Source organism: Polypterus senegalus, chromosome 4 (genome assembly GCF_016835505.1).
Source record: "Polypterus senegalus isolate Bchr_013 chromosome 4, ASM1683550v1, whole genome shotgun sequence".
Taxonomy (NCBI): Eukaryota; Metazoa; Chordata; class Cladistia; order Polypteriformes; family Polypteridae; genus Polypterus; species Polypterus senegalus.
In genome coordinates this window covers 14,824,219-14,845,361 of record NC_053157.1, presented here as the reverse complement: position 1 = coordinate 14,845,361, position 21,143 = coordinate 14,824,219, and the positions used below count along the sequence as shown (strand labels likewise).

Sequence of the window (21,143 nt, the reverse complement as noted above, 5' to 3'; positions counted from 1 at the left end):
TCCCTAACTGAATTCTAGGAGTGCCAGTACCTTGGAACGTAAGTGAACAGAATAACAGGTTTCAGTGGTGCTATTGCAATTTAGAAGGATTTCACAATTAAAATGCAGAAGCTAAGGGAGCCGACCATTTGGACACTGAAGGAATTGCCTTACATGAATAATAAATTAAGAAGCAGTTATTTTAAGCAGTAATAGCTTAAATTATTTTAATGGTATTTTGATAAAAAAAAGGTATCAATTTCTATCAAAAAGCATGACCCCAAACTGGTATTGCATATTGTGGGAAGAATGGAAATTCACACTCAGTAGGTTCACTTTCAACATTATGTGCATTCAGCTAAAGATGTCAGACATTAAAAGCAAGGCAAGTCCACTTCTAGAGTCTTGTCAGCTTCGGCCATACTGGCTTTACATTTATGAGGAGAAAAATGGCCGGATTTTCATGCTGATTGCCTTCAGGGAGTACCAGGACCCCTTCCAGTTCATCCATACGACGCCATCATCTGTGCCATGCTTGGCCATTACTTTGGTGTACTCTCCACCCCAGTAATATCGGCCGTTTGGATTGGCTGAGTGGCAGCGGTTGTACCACCATCCACCACCATCTTCTTTGGAGCACTGCTTGGTGGGATCACCAGGGTCCCTGGAAAAACAGTTTAGCACAAGTTAGTCTCTGATACTTTTAGTTTAATCATTCATTCCGTGTGTTATGTGTCCGCAAGTTCAGGTTCAGTGTTTTCTGTTTATACTTCTTTTTTTTTTGCTATAAATTTATTGATTTTATTAAAAACAAATAACATTCCATACACATAACTCAAGTTTTACAAAAAAAAAGGTTTGAAATGAATCAACCCCCGCTTCTTTTATGTCTTTTCTCTTTCATTTAAAATACTTCTTATATATTTATAATAATTATTTATTTTGTCTCCATATAATATTTTAGTTTTGTATAATTACGTTTCTTTGTGGAAGTAAGTGTTCTGTTATTGTTCTGCTAATGAGAACAATAAGTAGATTTAAGTAGTCCTTTTGTTCGCTAACTAAGCGGAGTTAAGGTTACATCCCGAGACAGACGTGTGAGTGAGGAGGGCCCCGCAGCCCGATGAGTCTCTCTCGGATTCGCGCTAATAAATCGGTACCACGAGCGAACTACAGTATGATACTTAGCACGATGAATTCAAAGGAATGTTCAAGCAAATTATAGAAAGAAACCCCGATCTAAATCCGTTAAGTAGTTGTCTCGTGAGAAGCGGAGTTAAGGTTACATCTCGAGACAGACGTGTGAGTGAGGAGGGCCCCGCAGCCCGATGAGTCTCCCTCAGATTCGCGCTAATAAATCGGTACCACGAGCGAACTATGATACTTAGCACGATGAATTCAAAGGAATGTTCAAGCAAATTATAGAAAGAAACCCCGATCTAAATCCGTTAAGTAGTTCTTTCGTGAGAAGCGGAGTTAAGGTTACATCTCGAGACAGACGTGTGAGTGAGGAGGGCCCCGCAGCCCAATGAGTCTCTCTCAGATTCGCGCTAATAAATCGGTACCACGAGCGAACTACAGTATGATACTTAGCACGATGAATTCAAAGGAATGTTCAAGCAAATTATAGAAAGAAACCCCGATCTAAATCCGTTAAGTAGTTCTTTCGTGAGAAGCGGAGTTAAGGTTACATCCCGAGACAGACGTGTGAGTGAGGAGGGCCCCGCAGCCCGATGAGTCTCTCTCGGATTCGCGCTAATAAATCGGTACCACGAGCGAACTACAGTATGATACTTAGCACGATGAATTCAAAGGAATGTTCAAGCAAATTATAGAAAGAAACCCCGATCTAAATCCGTTAAGTAGTTCTTTCGTGAGAAGCGGAGTTAAGGTTACATCTCGAGACAGACGTGTGAGTGAGGAGGGCCCCGCAGCCCGATGAGTCTCTCTCGGATTCGCGCTAATAAATCGGTACCACGAGCGAACTACAGTATGATACTTAGCATTAAGTAGTTGACGATGAATTCAAAGGAATGTTCAAACAAATTATAGAAAGAAACCCCGGTCTAAATCCGTTAAGTAGTTCTCTCGTGAGAAGCGGACAAACATATAAACGGGTCTAAAGAACTAAAAAAAAATTTCGCGCTTGTACCACAAAATCTTTAAAACTGTTTCTTAGCGAGCACCTATGGGCCAAGGGTAACCTACACTCCAAATTTCAAGTCCCAAGTCGTCATGGTTCTGGAGATTTCGCGATGAGTGAGTCAGTGGTATTTGGCTTTTATACACAGTGGAACCTCAGTTTGCGAGTAACTTGGTTTATGAGTGTTTTGCAATACGAGTAGTACGTATACGCTTTGTCTGCTGAGCGTCACGTGATCACAACTGAGCCGATGGTTCTTCTCTCTCTCTCTCGCTGTGGGATTGTGGGTAATCGTCTCCCATGCTCGTTCTCAGTCAGCGTGCCTCACTCATATAGTCAACATCCGTACAAGTGTATACTGTTTACTACAGCATTGTGACTGTGTGTGTGTGCTGTGACGTGCGAGTCCCCGTCTTGCGCCCCAAAACACGAAGCTGAGTCTCAGTACTTTAACAACACCAGCTTTATTCAGCTTGAAACAGCAACAGCGCGGTTATTTATTGTACGGGATCTGCCACTCTCCTATACACAGACACAGCAGTCAGGCAGGGTCGTTGCCAAGTAGTCCTGTGCCCTGCGCATTTATAATGTCCCTTGTATCACCCATCGACGGCAGGCGCTTATAGCATGTCCGCAATCTTTTTGGATACGCTTTTACAGTGAACTGCTACAGCGTTGGGAGACTGCGATTGCTTTGGGACTCTTCCGCGTGTTCATTTTGGGTGGAATCCCACAAGAGTTTAGAAACTCACTCGCCATGATTCTTTTCAAAGGTGAAGTGCAGATTAATTTGTTTTATGTATTTTTACTTTATATTTTGTATTAATCATTTTTAAATGAATAGTTTTGGGTTGTGGAACGAATCATCTGAGTTTCCATTATTTCTTACGGGGAAATTCACTTTGATATACGAGTGCTTTGGACTGCAAGTACGTTTCTGGAAGGAATTATGCTCACAAACCGAGGTTCCACTGTATATATAGATTATACTGCTGAAGACGCCTATCGCTTTACTCTTCGTCATATGTGTGTAATTTCCTGCACAAAATGTGGTTCAAAGTGGCCTAGAAATTAGGGTTTGTTTGGGTCTAGTGGGTCAAAAAAAAGAGGCAAACCCCAAAAAAGCTTGATGTCTTGCTTAATTAGACATCAAGATGCGTTGTACGTGGGGATTTTCTCGAACTAGCGAGTCAGGATGCACGTTCATAAGCATTTCAAAGCATTCATAATTAATTCATATGAGCAGAATATCATAAAACAGGTTACTAACATTGGCAAATTTCCAGAAGTTAGTCGCTGAGCTCTCTGCATGGCGCTGCCACTCTTATTTCCTTCTAAAAGCTATAAGGCAAGCTACACAACCCTCAGTTTTACATCAGATCGGATTTCACAGAATATTTGAAAAGACGCTCACCATTTGTCATTGTCTCTGTCTGAGGTGCTGAACATCATGCCATTGTGGATTGTCATTGTCCTGTTGATGCCAAAGAGTTGTTGGGCTCCTTCCAGAAGAGCATTACCCGCTGTGCCATCATAACCAGCAATAGCCACCATGTAGTTGGTCGCCTCATTTTGTACAGTAAACTGCTTGTAATGAGCTGACACTGTGTTGCCACTCCAGTCTTGCATCTCAAAGAGAAGCTCAGTCGGTCCCATTTTTGTAAGCTGACTGATTCGGTTGTTTCCAAGCCAAAACTCCCCTGATTAAAAAAAAAAAAAAAAAGCATCTTTTAAAGAAATCTCAAAATTTAACGTTAAGTGTTATCTGAACCTTGTGAAAAAGACATAAGGGAAACAGTTACTTAATGCTTTTGAGAAACATATCTTAAGATTTATCCATCCATCAGTCTTTAAACCCACTTATCCTGAGTCGGAGCCTATCCCAGCATTCCTGTGACAACACAGCCTTCACAGTTTAAGGCGCCTTTTAAACTGAAGCTCATACAACTATACTGTTTTTAATGCCGTTCAAAACATATCTACATCACAAAAAAATAACGATTAGATTCCTTGACATCTAAAACTTCCCAAGATGGTGTCTCTGTAATATTATGAGTTGGAAAATTGAGAGGAAACTTCCAGAGGGGATACAGAATGGATCCTTGTAATTGCAGGCCAATTAATCTTACTTCTGTACCATGCAAAATTATGTAATCTGCATTAAGAAATAAATTAGATAAATACCTATCAATACAGGGCGGCACGGTTGCGCAGTGGGTAGCGCTGCTGCCCCGCAGTTACGAGACCCGGGTTTGTTTCCTCCCTGTGTGGAGTTTGCATGTTCTCCCCGTGTCTGCCTGGGTTTCCTCCCACAATCCAAAGACATGCAGGTTAGGTGCATTGGCGATCCTAAATTGTCCCGCAGACCCCGTGACCCTGTGTGTGCTTGGATGGTGTGACATTATAATAGGCTGCGGTGTGCGCCTGCCCGGGTTTGTTCCTGCCTTGCCCTGTGTTGGCTGGGATTGGCTCCAGCAGACCCCCGTGACTCTGTAGTTAGGATATAGTGGGTTGGATAATAAATGGATGGATGGATGGATCAATACAGTATTAGGACTGTACAGTATAATACAGTACAGAGTAATGGGGATTGTGGAAAAGAAGTGAAAAAGAGAATGCAGAAAGAGTGGAGTGAGTGGAGAAAAGTGTCAGGAGTGATTTATCAGCAAGAATGAAAGGGAAGGCCTAGAGCAGCGTTTCTCAACCTTTAAATATTTGCAACCCGAGTTTTCATAACAGTTTAAATCGCCCCCCCCCCAGGTTTTTTTAAAGGAGCCCACTAATACCAATTTGTTCTTTTTTAATTAATGATATTTCATAGATGGATATTTTATTATACCTACTTAACTTTTATCGACTGTGGGGAGGAGAGGAGGGCTTGTGCCTCCTCTAGACCGCGAGGGGGCGTCCATCCTGGTTATGTTGGGGGCCTCGGGTAAATGGCTTGGAAGCCCAGCCCTGCAGGGACCCGTGGCCACCGCCAGGCGGCGCCCCGATGCCAGTATATCCTGTGCGGTCCCCGGCCGACGCCCAGGAGGACCAGAGGAGGGCTTGTGCCTCCTCCAGACCGAGAGGGGACGTCCGTCCTGGTTATGTTGGGGGCCTCGGATAAAGGGCTTGGAAGCCCAGCCCTGTAGGGGCCCGTGGCTGCGCCCCAGTGCCTTATTATCCCAGGAGCCCGGCACTTCCGCCACACCAGGAAGTGCCGGGGGGAAGATGACAGGGGACACCCGGACGGCTTCCGGGTGCGCAGCCAGCACTTCCACCACACGGGGGTGTGTCCGCGGGAGATTGACGGGAAGCAGCTGGAGCCCATCCGGGTTCCTATAAAAGGGGCCGCCTCCCTCCAGTCAGCAGTGGAAGTCGGGTGGAAGAGGACGGAGCTGGAGTGAGGACTGGAGGCGGCCAGGAGAAAGAGAGGCACAGGACTGTGTGGCCTGGACATTGGGTGAATCGGTGCTGGAGGCACTGGGGTTGTGAGTGCACGTATTTATTGTAAATAACTTGTAAATAAACAGTGTGTTGGGTGGAACTATGTTGTCCGTCTGTCTGTGTCCGGGTCCAAGTTCGCACGACATTTATCTAACTCTATATTTAATTTTCTTGTATCAGAAGCTCATTTGTTTTGGTTTCAATAGATATATTTTTCATATTTTCGATTCTTGTTTTCTTTTTTTCACATCTTCGCGCCCCCTTTTTGTTACTTCGCCCCCCCCCTAGAGGGGCCCGCCCCACAGTTTAAGAAACACTGGTCTACAGGATGAAAGTAAGACCAGCTATGTTATATGGGTTGGTGACGGTGGCACTGACTAGAAAGCAGGAGACAGAGGTGGCAGAGATAAAGATGCTAAGATTTGCATTGGGTGTGACGAGGATGGAAAGGATTAGAAATGAGGACATTAGAGGGTCAGCTCAAGTGGGACGGTTGAGAGACAAAGTCAGAGAGGCGAGATTGCTTTGGTTTGGACGTGTGCAGAGGAGAGATGCTAAGTATACTGGGAAAAAGATGTTAAAGATGGAGCTGCCAGGTAAGAGGAAAAGAGAAGGTTTATGGATGTGGTGAGGGAGGACATGCAGGTGAAGGGTGTAACAGAACAAGATGCAGAAAGATATGGAAGAAGATGATCCGCTGTGGCAACCTCTAACGGGAGCAGACAAAAGAAGAAGATGAAGAAGACTTATCTGAAAACAACATGCTAAATAACAGTCAGCAAGGATTTATGAGAGGAAGATCTTGCCAAACCAATCTTTTCAGATTTGTTTGAACAGGCTACTGTAGTAGTTGATCGAAGCAAAGCATACAACAGAATTCAGTTCGACTTTCAAAAAGTCTTTGACTCGGTCATCCCACACCAAAGAGCAATTTTTAGACTAGAAGATGTAGGCATTAGAAATAACCTTACAAAACTGGATCTCAAGCTGGTTAACTAGCAGAAGACAAAGAGTACAGAGAAGCGGAGAACGGGGGGTCGTACCCAACTGTGAAATCTCACCTGGTGAATCACAGACGCCTTTTTTGCCATCGAGTGCGATATTTCCGAATCCATCCCTATAGGCATCCCATCGCCTTCCAAAGTCGACGCTTCCATCTTGCCTGTTTTGAATGACCGTCCAGCCTGCAATAAAGAGTTAAAGGATGTAGTGCAATGCCCAAAAGAGAATAACGACCACAGCGTGAGACCAGAGTGGCTCCTTACCGCCTTCTCTGGCTTCCATGTCGCAGTAGACTTTGTAAGGTGCAAAGAAGCTGTCTGGCTGAATCAAGTACATCTCGGAGATCCTTCCACCTTTCCTGTATATATCCTCACATTCTGTAAAAGAAGCACAGCACATATTTGATAAAGACCACATGTAGTATCTGTGACTTTCTTTAATTTTAACTAGAAGTTGGACTGGTGTGAATGATCGTCTGTGACAGGCCGGCACCTTAGTGTTCAGTCAGAGCCGAGACTTTCTCAGGCAGAAACTTTCTTTGTCATGTAAAACTTGTACCAGTCCTGAATAGTTTTGCAGGGCGCACAAACTCTGACAATCACACTGGGCCAATCTGTTCATTTTGAATCAGGAATCAACATAACTTGAACGTCTTTAACATGAAACTAGAGAATGTGCAAGTTCCACTTAAGACATACATATTAGAATTTCTGGGAAGAACAGACATTCCTGTTCCACATCAACAGAGTACAGTGTTGACTTTTACAAAGCATTTGGAATTATTTGAGATGGGGATTAAAAATGGGCAGAATTGATTAATGATATGGGAGTATCAACTATATAGAAGAAACTATTCAAGAAGACCTGGACAAGCTTCAGAACTTGGAAAATGCAGTTTAACGCTACACATGAACCAAAGGAACATCAATTATAAATTCAAGATTGGAGACACTGTCCTAAAGGGATTTCTGTTGACTTAATATATTCATCATCTAATACAGCGGTTCTCAAACTGTGGGGCGCTGAAGCTGTACAAGGGGGGCGTCGAATAAATTATTTTTTTACATTTTTATTTCAAATTTAAATTTGCAAGCATATAATCACAACAAATGCATTATAACTAAAATTAAAATTAAACATTTCTAAGGCACCGATCTAATGACTACTAACTGACGAGCGACGCCGCTGCTGCTGCTTTTATAGTCTCGTATTTTCAATCCAGAAAGTTCGAGACATATCGGTATCTGTTGCGAACATTCCGGTAACAGTAGATCAGGTGGTAATGCGGTGCGACTGCACCACACTGGCAGTGTAGCCAATATTGCAAAATTGAGTTAAATAATTTACTGCGTATTCGGTTATTTTCATGATACAACTAACAGCTGTATAATATTTGTCAGACAAAAATACATTCGTCTCGCGCAGATTGACTTCATCGGTGTCCTCGTTTACGAGATTTTTAAAAATTAAAACATATTTAATTGTTTCTTTACATAAAAAAATAATTAAATAAGAATAAATACTTTGTAATTTATTCTTTGTTTTTGGGATTAGAATTACTACCAAAAACCACACAAGGCATTTTAACAGTTATTAAAGCACTTAAAAAAAATAAATTTTTCATCGAAGTTAGTTGAACGCTTGCAAATCTTATGGAAGTAAAAATGATAGGATACCATGACACCGCACGAGTATCATACGTTTCTTAGTTGTATCATGGGTTATTCTCATCTATCTTCTTTTATGCAGGAGGCGCAGAATTATTCCAGGTAGAAAAGGAGGGGTGCGAAATCCAAAAGTTTGAGAACCGCTGATCTTATACAAGCCTACAAAAAAATCCTGGCCCACCTAAAATCCCTTTGCACCTCTCCATCAGTGTCTTTTGTTTTGTAAATGCGTTGATCAGCCCAAGCAGCAAGCAGCCTGCTGTCCCATCCCCTGCCTTGACGGAGCTCAACTCGAGCAAAAAGTTCTCCCAGCTCAAGCCAAGGCTCATTATCTGCATGTGAGGTGCATGGAGTTGTATTGAGTAAATAATACAGTGTATCGTTATTTGGAACATATGCATTTCATGTGTGTTCTGTGTCTACAAAGATTGTAGGATGAAAGGAAATGCGAGAAATGCAAGAAATGCTGAACACATACCTAAAGCAGAAACTTTTTCCATGCTGTACTAATAATGACGTGACGTGTATAACGTGTGAAGACTTTAGTCCAAATATCAAATAAACACGTGCAGGCTCGGACAGCAGGCTTCTTGTGCTAATCGACATATTTGCAAAACAAAAGACGCTGATAGAGAGGTGCAAAGGAATTTAAGGTGGGCCGGGATTATGAGTTTCAGGGATTCTAGCGCTAAGTAATGTGTAGAAGTAGAAAGTTATAGCTTTAAAACTGTTGAATATAAATTGAGACATGTTATGCTCAGCTGGTGAGACCACATCTGGGGTTTTGTATGCAGTTCTGGTCAACATGCCACAAGAAAGACATAGCAGCACCTGAAGCTGTGCAGAGAAGAGCAAGCAAGTGCATCCCAGGACTTAAGGACATGTTGAAACTCTGACAGACCTGTTCGGCCTCAAGCAGAGGAGACCATGTGGGGACTTCACCCAGGTCTGTTTTAAATGGCATTGATAATGAAGATCCCACAGAATGCTTTCAACTTAACGGTGAATCACGTACCACCAATGGAGACTAAAGGGAAGTGCATTTAGAACTGAAGCCAGGAAGCACTTTTTTTACGCAAAGAATTGTGGGAATCTGGAAAAATCTACCAAGACGTGGAATTAAAACAGGAACCTTGACAACTTTACGAAGTATCTGGATAAGATATTAGGACACCTTAGCTATTAGTTTTATGGGCTGAAGGGTGTCTTCTCATCTGTCAAATTTCTTATGTTCTTATGTTGTTTCAGACCAAAAGCCAGATCATAAGATGTATGTTTTCCCTCCCATTATTTTCACCATGATTAGCACATTATTATTACAAATTTTAAATGTAAACTTGTTTGTTTGAAGAGTACACTTTCTGAAATGGGGTCAGCCATGTTATTACCTTTGCCAGACACAACTGGGATGTTACAGGAGACAGTGCAAGGCTTCTGGCAGTAATCTCTCTGGGCAATCAAGGTCTGCTCCAGCTTCTGTATCTTGGACCGTAGGTTTTCTAGGACACCCCGCAGGAGCCGGATGCTAGATGGAATCGTGGTGTCCATGTTGCCTTTCACGAAGGCATGCTGCTCATCCACCTCATTGGTGTACTCGTCGATCACGTTGTTGTTGTCTGAAAGAGATAAGAGAGTGTAAGAGATACTGCCAGTGCTCTTTTGTGACGGTGTCACGAGTGTGACCAGGGAGTGTTCGAAGGGGACTCGAAAGGAACAGAGTCTTGAATCAAAAGTTTAACACAAGTCTATAGCAATCAGTAGGATACTCGCTCCTGTCCTGACTGCGCACTGGTATCACCATAAATGGACTCAATTACTGGACAGTTTGATGACCCGGGATGACGAGGGAACAGACTACCCCAGGAAATAATCACTTAACCACAATACAATCACTCAATATCTAATTCAAATCCGTCCCAAAAAACTGGTTGGAAAATGAAAAATCAGATTTCCAAAAACTTTTCCCTATTATTTTAAAATACTGTTTTCTCCATCCATCAAGAGACTCCCAACTACTTCCCCAAATATCACTTGAACACTCTTAAACACCATTATAAGCCACTAACCCTTGATTTCTCCACATTATAAAACAGTTCATATATCAGTTACCTAATTAAGATAAAGGCCTAATGGAAGTTTTTTTGGTACATTAGACTATGTTGGAGATTCAAAAAAGAAACTGGGCCTTCACTACACTCATGCAAAAGGATGGCTCACGTTCTACCATGGTGGACGTATCTATGAAATTTATGTAAAAAAAAAAAAAAAAAAGAAATTGAGCTGCCTTTTTTTTTTTTTTTTTTTGGAGCCATTGGTGACTATTATATAAATTTTGAAAAAATGTTCTCATCATCTAAGCCGGGCGTTCCAAACTTTAGATGTCATTTCCGGAGACGGGACAAAGAGGATGGCTGCACCACAATTAAATTGAGTGAGGTGTGTGCTGCTACAGCAGCCTGTGTTAATATTATCATTAGACTGTTTGGTACTTTCCTACCTCCACCCCCTATTTAATTAATACATATTGGTATGTCCCTAGCTCCCTTTTTGCTATTGGTCCTGCTTCAGCCTTTGCTTTACCGTCCGCCATATTGTATTTTAGGTTAACTCTTTGAGGGCTGAATATTTTTTCCAAAAACCTCAGTTTTCTGAAGAGTACACAAAGCAATGGTTTTACACATAAGTCAACATAAAACGTCTGTTGCTATGTGCTGTGGCTGCTGTTGGCGCACGTTCGATGTCTCTGGTGGCAGTGGCTACATGGGAGCGTCTCGATGGTCAGCAGGAATGCACGGCCACGATCAGCTGGGGACCGATCAGATGATGCCGGTACATCACTTTCATTTCTGATATCCATCTCCAGATCACTTGCATCAAACTCAGAGTTCGACAAGTCAGAGTCCTATTCAACGAAATTACGTAAAACGTCCATGGAGTATTGTAATTTGCACATTCGCCTTGGTCTCTCGCCAGATGTCGAAGCCATTTTAGAGGTTGTTTGTTCTTTGCTACTCATGCATGTGCGGGAATCAACAAAGCTATGTAACTTTATTTCTAGCAAAGAGAGTCAAACTAAAATGAAAGGGTGAGTTTTGTTGCAGTTTACAGCTGACTACCATCCTCTACGCCTGAATTTTGACAAAAGTTGATATCAGCCTTGGAAGAGTTAAGGAAATTATCGTCCTTTTACCTTCGAGTTGTCAATGGTTTTTCACGTCCTAATACTTGTATGACTTCTTCCCAGAAATCTATATTAAAGTATACGGATTCTCAGCCTTGACTTTGTTGGTGAGTAAAACTATCTGTCCACGTTCACTACAACCAGCGGGGTGACGCACACTCCATACGGACTGGGGCTTGGGAGAGAAGCCTCGCAAATTCGCCGTTTGGGAACAAAATAAGGTGTGTTGTCCAACTTTATCGGTATCTTGCAGTGTGCCGTCATTTGTAGGTCATTTATTAGTTGGTTCTCCTGTTCTATGATATGAAAAGATTCAAACATTTTGTGTGCCCTTGTCACCTATGTAGAAGCCGCAAATAGGCCCATTCTTGCAGATTCCCTGCTGCGAGTGTGGAGCATTCATGAAGGTGAATAAGAAAGGAATGGAATTTGGACCTTGCAAAGATCTGTAGGGAAGGGTGAGCTCTTATATTGATTTCTCTGTAAGTTCTGATAATGAAACGTCACTGATTATGAGGTTTGATTGATACTTTTGCCGTCAAGGTGGGCTGAATTAGATGCAACACTTGCTGCTTACCCCCAATCCATCTCTCCTGCTGGCGGTCCTGGCGGTAGCGCAGCAATTTTAACTGTGCAGCACATCTATTTTTGAACTGCAGTGCAGGTTGGGGGGAACAAAGCTTGTCAACTGTGTTTCATTGCTTAGCGGCACCCATTGCTTCATGGGGGTCTGCAGTCCCACAAACCTCTCAATCACTGGCCGTGTATCATTTTTTTCACATTGAGTCACACTTCACGGGATACCCAAAGCCTAGGATCATCAATCGCCTGTCTAAGCTTCATTTGGGCACATATATAACATTATTGAGATTTCTGAATGTAAAGTGCTTAATTCAAATTAAAATTTTATGCATTGAGTTGAAAGCTTATTTTTTTTTAGTTCATTTTGTTCACCCGCAGTACTGTATGTGTTTCAAGTTGTGGTTCAAAAATGAAAAATTTGACTTCTTTATCGTCAAATGTCACCCTACTTTTGCAGTGGGTGTGGACATAAATGAAACATTTTCATGGGGTGCGGTGCATAGAAAAGGTTGGGAACCACTGATCTAAGCAATGGAGAGAAACAATTAAAAAGATAAATGAAATGTTAGGTTTTATCATTAAAACTGTTGAATATATATCAAAGGACGTTAGGTTTAGACTGTATAACACACTAGTGAGACCACGTCTGGAGAACCATATGTAGTTTTGGTCACCACACTACAAGAAAGACTTAGCAGCACTTGAAGCTGTGCATAGAAGAACAACCAAGTGCATCCTGGGACTTCAGGAAATGTCCTATTCTGACAGAATCGGAGAATTAAATCTGTTTAGTCTCAAGCAGAGGTCATCAAAATCCTCTAAGGCATTGCAAAAGTAGAATTCTTTCAACTTAATGGTGAATCACATACTCGAGGACACCAGCAGAAATTGAGGACTGAAGGCCGTGAAGCAGTTCTTTACGCAAGGACTTGAAGGGGTCTGGAACCTTTTACAAGACATTGAATTAAAGCACAAGCCTTGGTAACCTTTAACGAAGGACCTGGATGAGACTTTGGGACAACTTAGATATTAACAAAACAAATGAGCCTGATGGACTGAGTGCTCACCTCTCGTGTGTCAAATTTCTTCTGCTCTTTTGTTCTTGCAAACAACGCAGAATATAAACATGCTAGGATCATAACCTGAACATCAAACCACTCTTTCGAAACAAGCAAAGACACTGAGCAAAACTCGAAGTCAAAACGTACTGTATAAAAGATCTGCGATTCTCAGCCAAAGACTTCCTGTCATTGGCATGAGGAACCAACAATTTGAGGAGTGTGTTGGCATCCTGGCAAAGGACCTTTACCTAGGACAGGTGTGGGGGGAACTCCATATGCTACATGGTGGCCATGGTACCCAAATGGAAACCCACAGGGCATGCTGGAAATTGTAGTGCCGCAGAGCGGCCCTCTTGGGTTCCAAGGGTGCCACCAGGAGGTACTGTGGGAATTTATGATGCCTGCTTTTGAAGACTTATGCTTTGACCCGCAAGTACTTCCAATGGGATATGCCCTAATACTGCAAGTACCCCTAGGTCTTGGATAAAAGAAGTCGTTCTGCCTCACCCAGGGGAGCTGGAATCGGGTGGAAGAGGACAAAATTTGCCTGGGAGGAGTGGAGGAAAAGAGAAGAAGAGAGAAGTTTCATTTCTGCATTGTGCTTGTGCCAGTACAATAAAGAAGCCTCTGTGCAGGTAATCATTTGTAATAAAACTGGGACTTGTGCCTGGAGTTTGGGGTGATGCAGCGCCCCCTAGTGGTCGCAGGTCACAACAGATATTTAGTGATAAATGCAGGCTCTGCAGAAAGGTATCATAGTGAGGCTGATGAAGACACAAGGCTTGCAGATGCAACTCATAGCGCGTGGGGGCAAACAACTGTATGCTTGCATAGCCAACCACAATTGCATGTTGAGATTTTACTAATTTTCAGAGGCACATAAGATGAAATGTTCCTTATAGTGAAAAATCTGCATGGCTACCGAATCTGAGATTTAAAAAATGAGGCGTTATTGCTTACAGTTGGATGAAGAAAAGTCAGGTAAAGTAGGATGACAGTACTTGGAATGGAGGCTGTAGATGATGGCTGCCACCAATGAGCCTGTCTTGTCATTTTGTTTTGTCTTAAAACATACCCTGAACCAAGGCTGGTGCCCCGAAACTATTCCCTGTCCTCTGCTGATTTGTCCGCATAGGTATATTGTGTATTCAGGAGGCTGAAGTGATGCCCCTTTTGAAAGAAGTAGGAGCATATCCCCGATGAATAAAGTAAAAAGTGAAAGAACATTCAGGGGAAGTGAGGAAAACGGCAAAGGAAGTTGTGTCAATGAAAGTGTAATGATAAAAACGGGGAGAGGTGCCAACGATGTAGGTGACGCATCATGACAGTACCACCTTACTCACCTGATGTCAGCTTCTGTCTCTCTCTGACAACATTTGTGAGGCCATCCACATACTTATAGATGTTATCAGAGGTTATCGACAAGCCATTGACGTCGGTCTTCAGCTGGTCGATGGAGGTCTTTATGTTTCTTTCTTGCTTCAAGAAGTTTGTCTTCAGTTCGCAGCCATTTGGACAGAGCAATCCCTGCAAAGGAAAACAAATGTGGACGCCTTAAAGGTCAAAGCAGGGCGCAAGAGTCGGGGTGGGCAACTGAAATTCAATTAGAAGATGCGCTGCATTTAGCAAACATGGCTATTTCTTTCATTGTGTTGTCTTACCATCTCCTCTGAGGCGTGAATACAGCCCCCCTCGTCGGGGATGACAGCCTTCTGGGCCACTTGTCTGCCACGAGGTGGAGTGGTCGGTCGAGCCCGGTAGCTGCTGCCACTGAGGGGTGGCGGTGCTGGCTGTGATCTAACCGTATCTTCTCTTCCCTTAGGAACGGGTCTGTTGCCTCGTACGTTGATTTCCGCTCCAGGTTTCTTAAAGCAAATGAGACACCTCAGTGGTTAGAGCAAACATTTAAGAGTCACGCACCCATGATGCCGTTCTTAACTTTCACAGTAACCTATTAAAAGGAATGTGGCGCATAATGGCTGGCTGAGAAAAGATTTGTGACCAAGAAGGTAAGGAGAATGGCATCACAGCCTCAACAGCCATTCCCTAGTACAGTGGAACCTTGGATTGCGAGCGTAATTTGTTCCAAAAACGTGCTTGTAATCCAAACCACTCGTATATCAAAGCGATAAGAAATAATGTAAACTCAGATGATCCGTTCCACAACCCAAAACTATTCATATAAAAATGATTAATACAAAATACATAAAACAAATTAACCTACACTTTACCTTTGAAAAGAATCATGGCTGGTGTGAGGAAGACGAGAGACGGGAGGAGGAAGGTTATTGTGTAGGACGACTTTCACTCTTGGCGCAGTGGTAGCGCTGCTGCCTCACAGTTAGGAAACACGGGTTCACTTCCCGGGTCCTCCCTGCGTGGAGTTGGCATGTTCTCCCCGTGTCTGCGTGGGTTTCCTCCCACAGTCCAAAGACATGCAGGTTAGGTGGACTGGAGATTCTAAATTGGCCCTAGTGTGTGCTGGGTGTGTTTGTGCGTGTCCTGCGGTGGGTTGACACCCTCCCCAGGATTGGCTCCTGCCTTGTGCCCTGTGTTGGCTGGGATTGAGACCCCCGTGACCCTGTATTCGGATTCAGCGGGTTGGAAAATGGATAAATGGATGGACTTTCACTCTAACTAACAGAATCCCTGCTATCTGTTGGCTCACTGGAATCGTCTTCTTTGTTTGCGACTTTAACAAGGAGCCTATCCAATGACAGTTGCTTTTGCCTGAAGAGTCGCTACACTTGGACACAAAATTAAAAATATGCTTTATGCACTGTAAGGTTTCTAAACTCTTTTGGGATTCCCCTCCAAATGGGGTGACATGCAGAAGAGCGTCCCGAAGCAACCGCAGACTCCCAGCGCTGGAGCAGTTTTCTGTAAAAGTGAGTCCGAAAAGATCGCTGTTGTGCTATAAGCACCTGCCGTCGATGGGTGATACAAGGAACATTATAAATATGTAGGCCACAGTATTACTTGGCCACTAACCTGGTCACGACCCTGCCTGACTGCTGTGTCTGTCTATAGGAGAGTGGCAGATCCCGCAACAATAAATAACCGCGCTGTTTCAAGCTGAATAAAGCTGGTGTTGCTAAAGTACTGAGACTCAGCCTTGTGTTTTGGGGTGCAAGACAGGGACTCACACGCCACAGCACACACACGTGGTCACCACGCTATAGTAAACAGTATACGCTCGTAGGGATGTTGGCTATATGAGTGAGGCACGCCGACTGAGACCGAGAATGGGAGACAATTACCCACAATCCCGCAGCAAGAGAGCGAGAAGAGCCATCGGCTCATTTGTGATCACATGACGTTTGGCAGACAAAGCATATACGTACTACTCGAATTGCTCATATTATCAAGTTAAAATGTATTACAAATTTTAGCTTGTCTTGCAAAAAACTCGCAGTCCAAGGTTTTAGTGTATAACAAAGTCACATTTGTGTTTCATTTCATAAATACGCACTTACACTGTATTGCCAAAAGTATTGGGATCCCCCCCCCGCCCTCCAAATCATTGAATTCAGGAGTTCCAATCACTTCCATGGCCACAGGTGTATAACATCGAGCACCCAGGCATGTCGACTGTTTCTACAAACATCTGTGAAAGAATGGATTGCTCTCAGGAGCTCAGCAAATTCAAGTGTGGTACCAGGATAGGATGGCACCTGTGCAATAAGTCTATTTGTGAAAAACTGTTGTGGTATTATAATAAAGTGGAAGCAACTGGGAACAACAGCAACTCGGTAGGCCACGTCAAGCGGGGACAGCGCATGCTGAGGTGTGCAGAAGTCACCAACTTTCTGCAGAGTCAACAGCTACAGACCTCCAAAAGCTCAAGAACAGTGCAGTGTAGAGGGAGAGCTTCATGGAGTGGGTCTTCATGGCCGAGCAGCTGCAGCCAAGCCTGACATCACCAAGTGCAAAGCAGCGCGTCAGATGCAGTGGTGTAAAGCCCACCGTCACCGGACTCTAGAGCAGTGCAGACGTGTCCGCTGGAGTGACGAATCATGTGATCCGATGGACCAGTCTGGGTTTGGCGGTTGGCAGGAGAACAGGACTCACCTGACTGCTATGTGCCAAATGTAAAGTTTAGTGGATGGGGAATTATGGCGTGGGGTTGTTTTTCAGGGGTTGGGCTTGGCCCTCTTAGTTCCAGGGAAAGGAACTCTTAATGCTTCAGCATACAAAGCCATTTTCAACAATTTCATGCTCCCTACTTTGTGGAAACAGTTTGGGGATGGCGACGTGACTGGGCACACACCAGTGCACAAAGCAAAGTCTATAATGAAATGAAGGAGCAAGTTTGGTGTGGAGGAACATGACTGGCCTGCACAGAGCCCTGACCTCAACTTTGGGATGAATTAAAGCAGAGACTGCGAGCGAGCCAGGCCTTCTCGTCCAACATCAGTGCCTGACCTTCTGGTCACAAATTCCCATGAACACACTCCTAGTCCTTGTGGAAAGCCTTCTCAGAAGAGCTGAAGCTGTTAGAGCTGCAAAAGGTGGGCTAACTCCATATTAAAGCCTAAGTATTAAGAATGGGATGGCATTAAACTTCATGTGTGTGTAAAGGCAGGCGTCCCAATACTTTTGGTTATATAGTGTATGTGTTCTGCCAGGAACTGCACAGAGAAGATGTATAAACAGACCTGAAGATGGATCATAAGTCCAAATGCAAAATGAGGTCATGACCAGAAAGTCAGAATAGCTATCATGTGAATTGTTTACCTGCAGCAGGATGCATTATGGGAAGAAGGCAAGCTGGCACAGGTAGTTTGATGTACTGGGTAAACTTCTGCTGGGAAACCTAGTGTCCTGGCATTCGTGTGGATGTTACTTTGACACGTCCCACCTACCTAAAGATTTTAGATGCTATTCCCTGACTGATGGTGGTGGCCTCTTTCAGCAGGATACTGTGTCCTGCCACACTGCAAAAATTGTTCAGGAATGGATTGAGGAGCATGACAGAGAGTCCAAGGTGCTGACTTGACCTCCAAATTTCCCAGATCTCAATCCGATTGAGCATCAGTGGGGTGTGCAGGAGAAAAAACAAGTCCGAGCCATGGAGGCCCCAAGTCACAACTTACAGGACTTGAAGGATCTGCTGCTAAGGTCCTGGTGCCAGAAAGCACAGGGCACCTTCAGAGGACTTGTGGGGTCCATGACTCGATGGCTCAGAGCTGTTTGGGCCTACATAATGTTTTTTAATGTTGTGGCTAATCAGTCTACAGGCTCTGTTAGAACTGCATTGTAGACAAAGCTTTATGCACATCAATCACACAATGGCATCCAAAAATAAAATGAAAAGGACACAAGCCAGCCACAAAGTCTAAAATGTTATATTAAAAGCACTCAGCACTGTTATTGACATCATCCCTGTGATCTGTGATGTGCTCTCATTTACAAAACACCACATTAAAAAATATTGCTTCTCAGCAGTAGATCCCAGTTGTGCACAGAGATGGCTTACGTGACTTATGTGGCCGGTCACAGGACTTGGCTTTAGGCATAAGCTGCACAGTCACAGGACATATTAGTGGCCAGATTGTGTCTATTGTGAACAGGACATGGAGCACCGATGTACGGTACAGCTGGCCTGTCACACATGGAGCGAAGTGAAACAAATGAGGTACTGCTTTGGTCAATTCGAAAAAAACAGGAGAGGAAAAGATATGGAAATAAAAAATAGACATCTGAACTGGGGCTGACAAATGAGGCTACCATAAAATCAAATAGACAGCAACAGAAATCTGTGTGAAATGATTGGAGGAAAACAATGAAATATATATGAAACGTTTACTTTAAATTATAAACGCGAAGGGATTTAGAGCTTTAATTACATCAGAATCAGAATTATAAGATACAGCACAATGTGATTAAGTAGCTGACAAATCAGCCATGCTGTGGAAACAATTCATAAAAAACGGAAAATATATGTGAAGCACTTTATAGTCTTTCATAACTTTATTATAAAAGAAAGAAACATTAAACACTGGAACAGAAAGCAACTGAGGCAAAAAGTGATTGTCTTACCTGTGTAGCTAATACCCCACCCTTAAAAAAAAAAAAACAAATATGCATTAATATGTGGTAAGATTTTACAAATTTTTACATATTTTTTATACATATATATATATATACTGTATGATCTTTCATATCTATCTATCTATCTATCTATCTATCTATCTATCTATCTATCTATCTGTTACTAGCCATCCCCCGCCCAGCTCTCCAATCCTGACGTCACGCTTCCCCCTCCCCTCTCACGCTTCCCCCTCCCCTCGGCCCGTATAGCCTCTGTCTCGATTAGCGCGCATATAGGCCTATCACTCCTACAAGTGATACCTAGCGCGTTGTGAGAAGTCGCAAAATCAACTGGAATGCTCAAGCACATTATAAAAAAAAAAACACGATCTAAATCCGTTCAGTAATTCTCTCGTGAAAAGCGGACAGACATACAGACAGACGTTGGATTATATATACTGTATATATACACACACATAGATATAATGCCTTTCACATCTATATATAATTTTGTAACTATTTCATCTATGTAATATATTAAATCTTTGCGCCCTGTGTTGGCTGGGATTGGCTCCAGCACACCCCGTGACCCTGTAGTTAGGATATTGCGGGTTGGATAATGGATGGATGGATGGATGAATATATTAACTCTGATTTTTAACAGAGTGCCTTTCACGTCTATATTTAATCCACTGACTTTGCTTTATCTATATAATCTTTAAAATAGTATATAATATTGTATATATTATGTATATTATAAAATATATATATATTATAATATACTATATAATATATCTATCCGTCTATTATATAGTGCCTTTCACATCTATCTATCTATCTATCTATAATCTAATACGTTTTATGGTTCCTTTCACATCTTTATATATTTCACTGACTTTGTTCTATCAAATCTTTAATACAGTGACTTCACACACACATAATTTAGTGATTATCTATCTATCTAATATAGTGCCTTTCACATTTGTATAAAACTGAGTGACACACGCGCGCACACATATGTACAGTATGTAATTCAGCTTACTTCTGCAGCACGCAGCGGTTTATTTTGATGAATTTTCTTAGCCTACGATCCATCCATTCTTTCATTTTCAAACCCACCTATCCTGAGAGGGGTCGCGAAGAAGCTGCAGCCAACCCCAGTAAGGAACAATCCGAGGACAGTCCACCACACATACCTCTTCATCGTCGTCATAGTCTGAGGCACAGAACGCTGCGCTTACAAAGAGCGCGAGAAGCAGGTAGCGCTTCATGATGAGAGCAGAGAGAGTCCTCTTTGAGATGCCCCTCCTGTCCTTCTGTTGGTCAACCGGGGGCTCGTTGCTCTTTATAAAGCCGACAGGATTCTCCGGCGGGCTTCATTGGCCCGTGTCCTGACTAACCTTTGCCTCATTGTTAATAAGTTATTTTTCGGGAAGCGCCATCCCACAGGAAGGGAACTAATGCAATACCTGGTGGGCTGAAGTGTGATATGCAGCGAGAAAAAAACGGACAGTTGATTTAACGTGTGTAGGAATGGGAACACTGGAGCTAGTGCCAGCGTTCATCTGACCTCAGAGTGATCTCCTCTCGACTCATTCTGATAGACCCCGATGTGCAGTATTACTGCTCCACCACCTGTACCCTGAATATAAATAAGCGCATCTCATTATTTCTCCCCTTTCGAGAAATAATAAAAAAATATCGGAATTAAAAATAAATAGTTAGAAAAATAAACATATGAGTAAACAACAATTTATTTTTATTCACTGTCAAATTAGTCTCTTTGAGATACAAAACAATTGTTCCAGCTCTTCTTACATGCCTGTAAAACATTTCCTGTAGACTTAATCATCCTTTTTATCGTCTGCGTACCTGTGCTTATTGCGATTTTTTTTTTTTATTATCTTGGATTTTTAACATAGTGGAAAATCGTCTTTCCTTCGGTCTCAAATTTAATTACGGGAACTAACAAAAGTCTCAAAGAGCGAGATCTGGCGAAAACGAGAGATGTGAAGTAACAACTGCCTACTGGGCAAAATGTCTTGGATGTGTGCTGGTCAGCT

General features: G+C 42.8%; 1 protein-coding gene across 1 annotated transcript; it reads right to left on the bottom strand.

The window, feature by feature from the left end:
* Window positions 1-242: 242 nt before the first annotated feature.
* Window positions 243-20,414, bottom strand: fgb (fibrinogen beta chain). The gene is made up of 9 exons (XM_039750282.1): window positions 20,277-20,414; window positions 19,090-19,110; window positions 14,709-14,912; window positions 14,391-14,574; window positions 9,612-9,839; window positions 6,820-6,933; window positions 6,616-6,738; window positions 3,537-3,822; window positions 243-643 (listed from the first exon to the last, which is right to left on the bottom strand). The coding sequence occupies exons 1-9, from the start codon at window positions 20,349-20,351 to the stop codon at window positions 415-417; spliced, it is 1,464 nt and encodes a 487-aa protein (XP_039606216.1). The 5' UTR covers window positions 20,352-20,414; the 3' UTR covers window positions 243-414.
* Between the last annotated feature and the right edge of the window lie 729 nt (window positions 20,415-21,143).

Coding starts and splice junctions, on each gene's coding strand:
- fgb (XM_039750282.1), bottom strand. CDS start 20,351: ATGAAGCGCTACCTGCTTCTCGCGCTCTTTGTAAGCGCAGCGTTCTGT. Junction 3,823..6,615: donor AGGCGTCTGTGATTCACCAG/GTGAGATTTCAC, acceptor TTTTTTAATCAG/GGGAGTTTTGGCTTGGAAAC. Junction 644..3,536: donor GACAGAGACAATGACAAATG/GTGAGCGTCTTT, acceptor CTGTTTTTCCAG/GGACCCTGGTGATCCCACCA.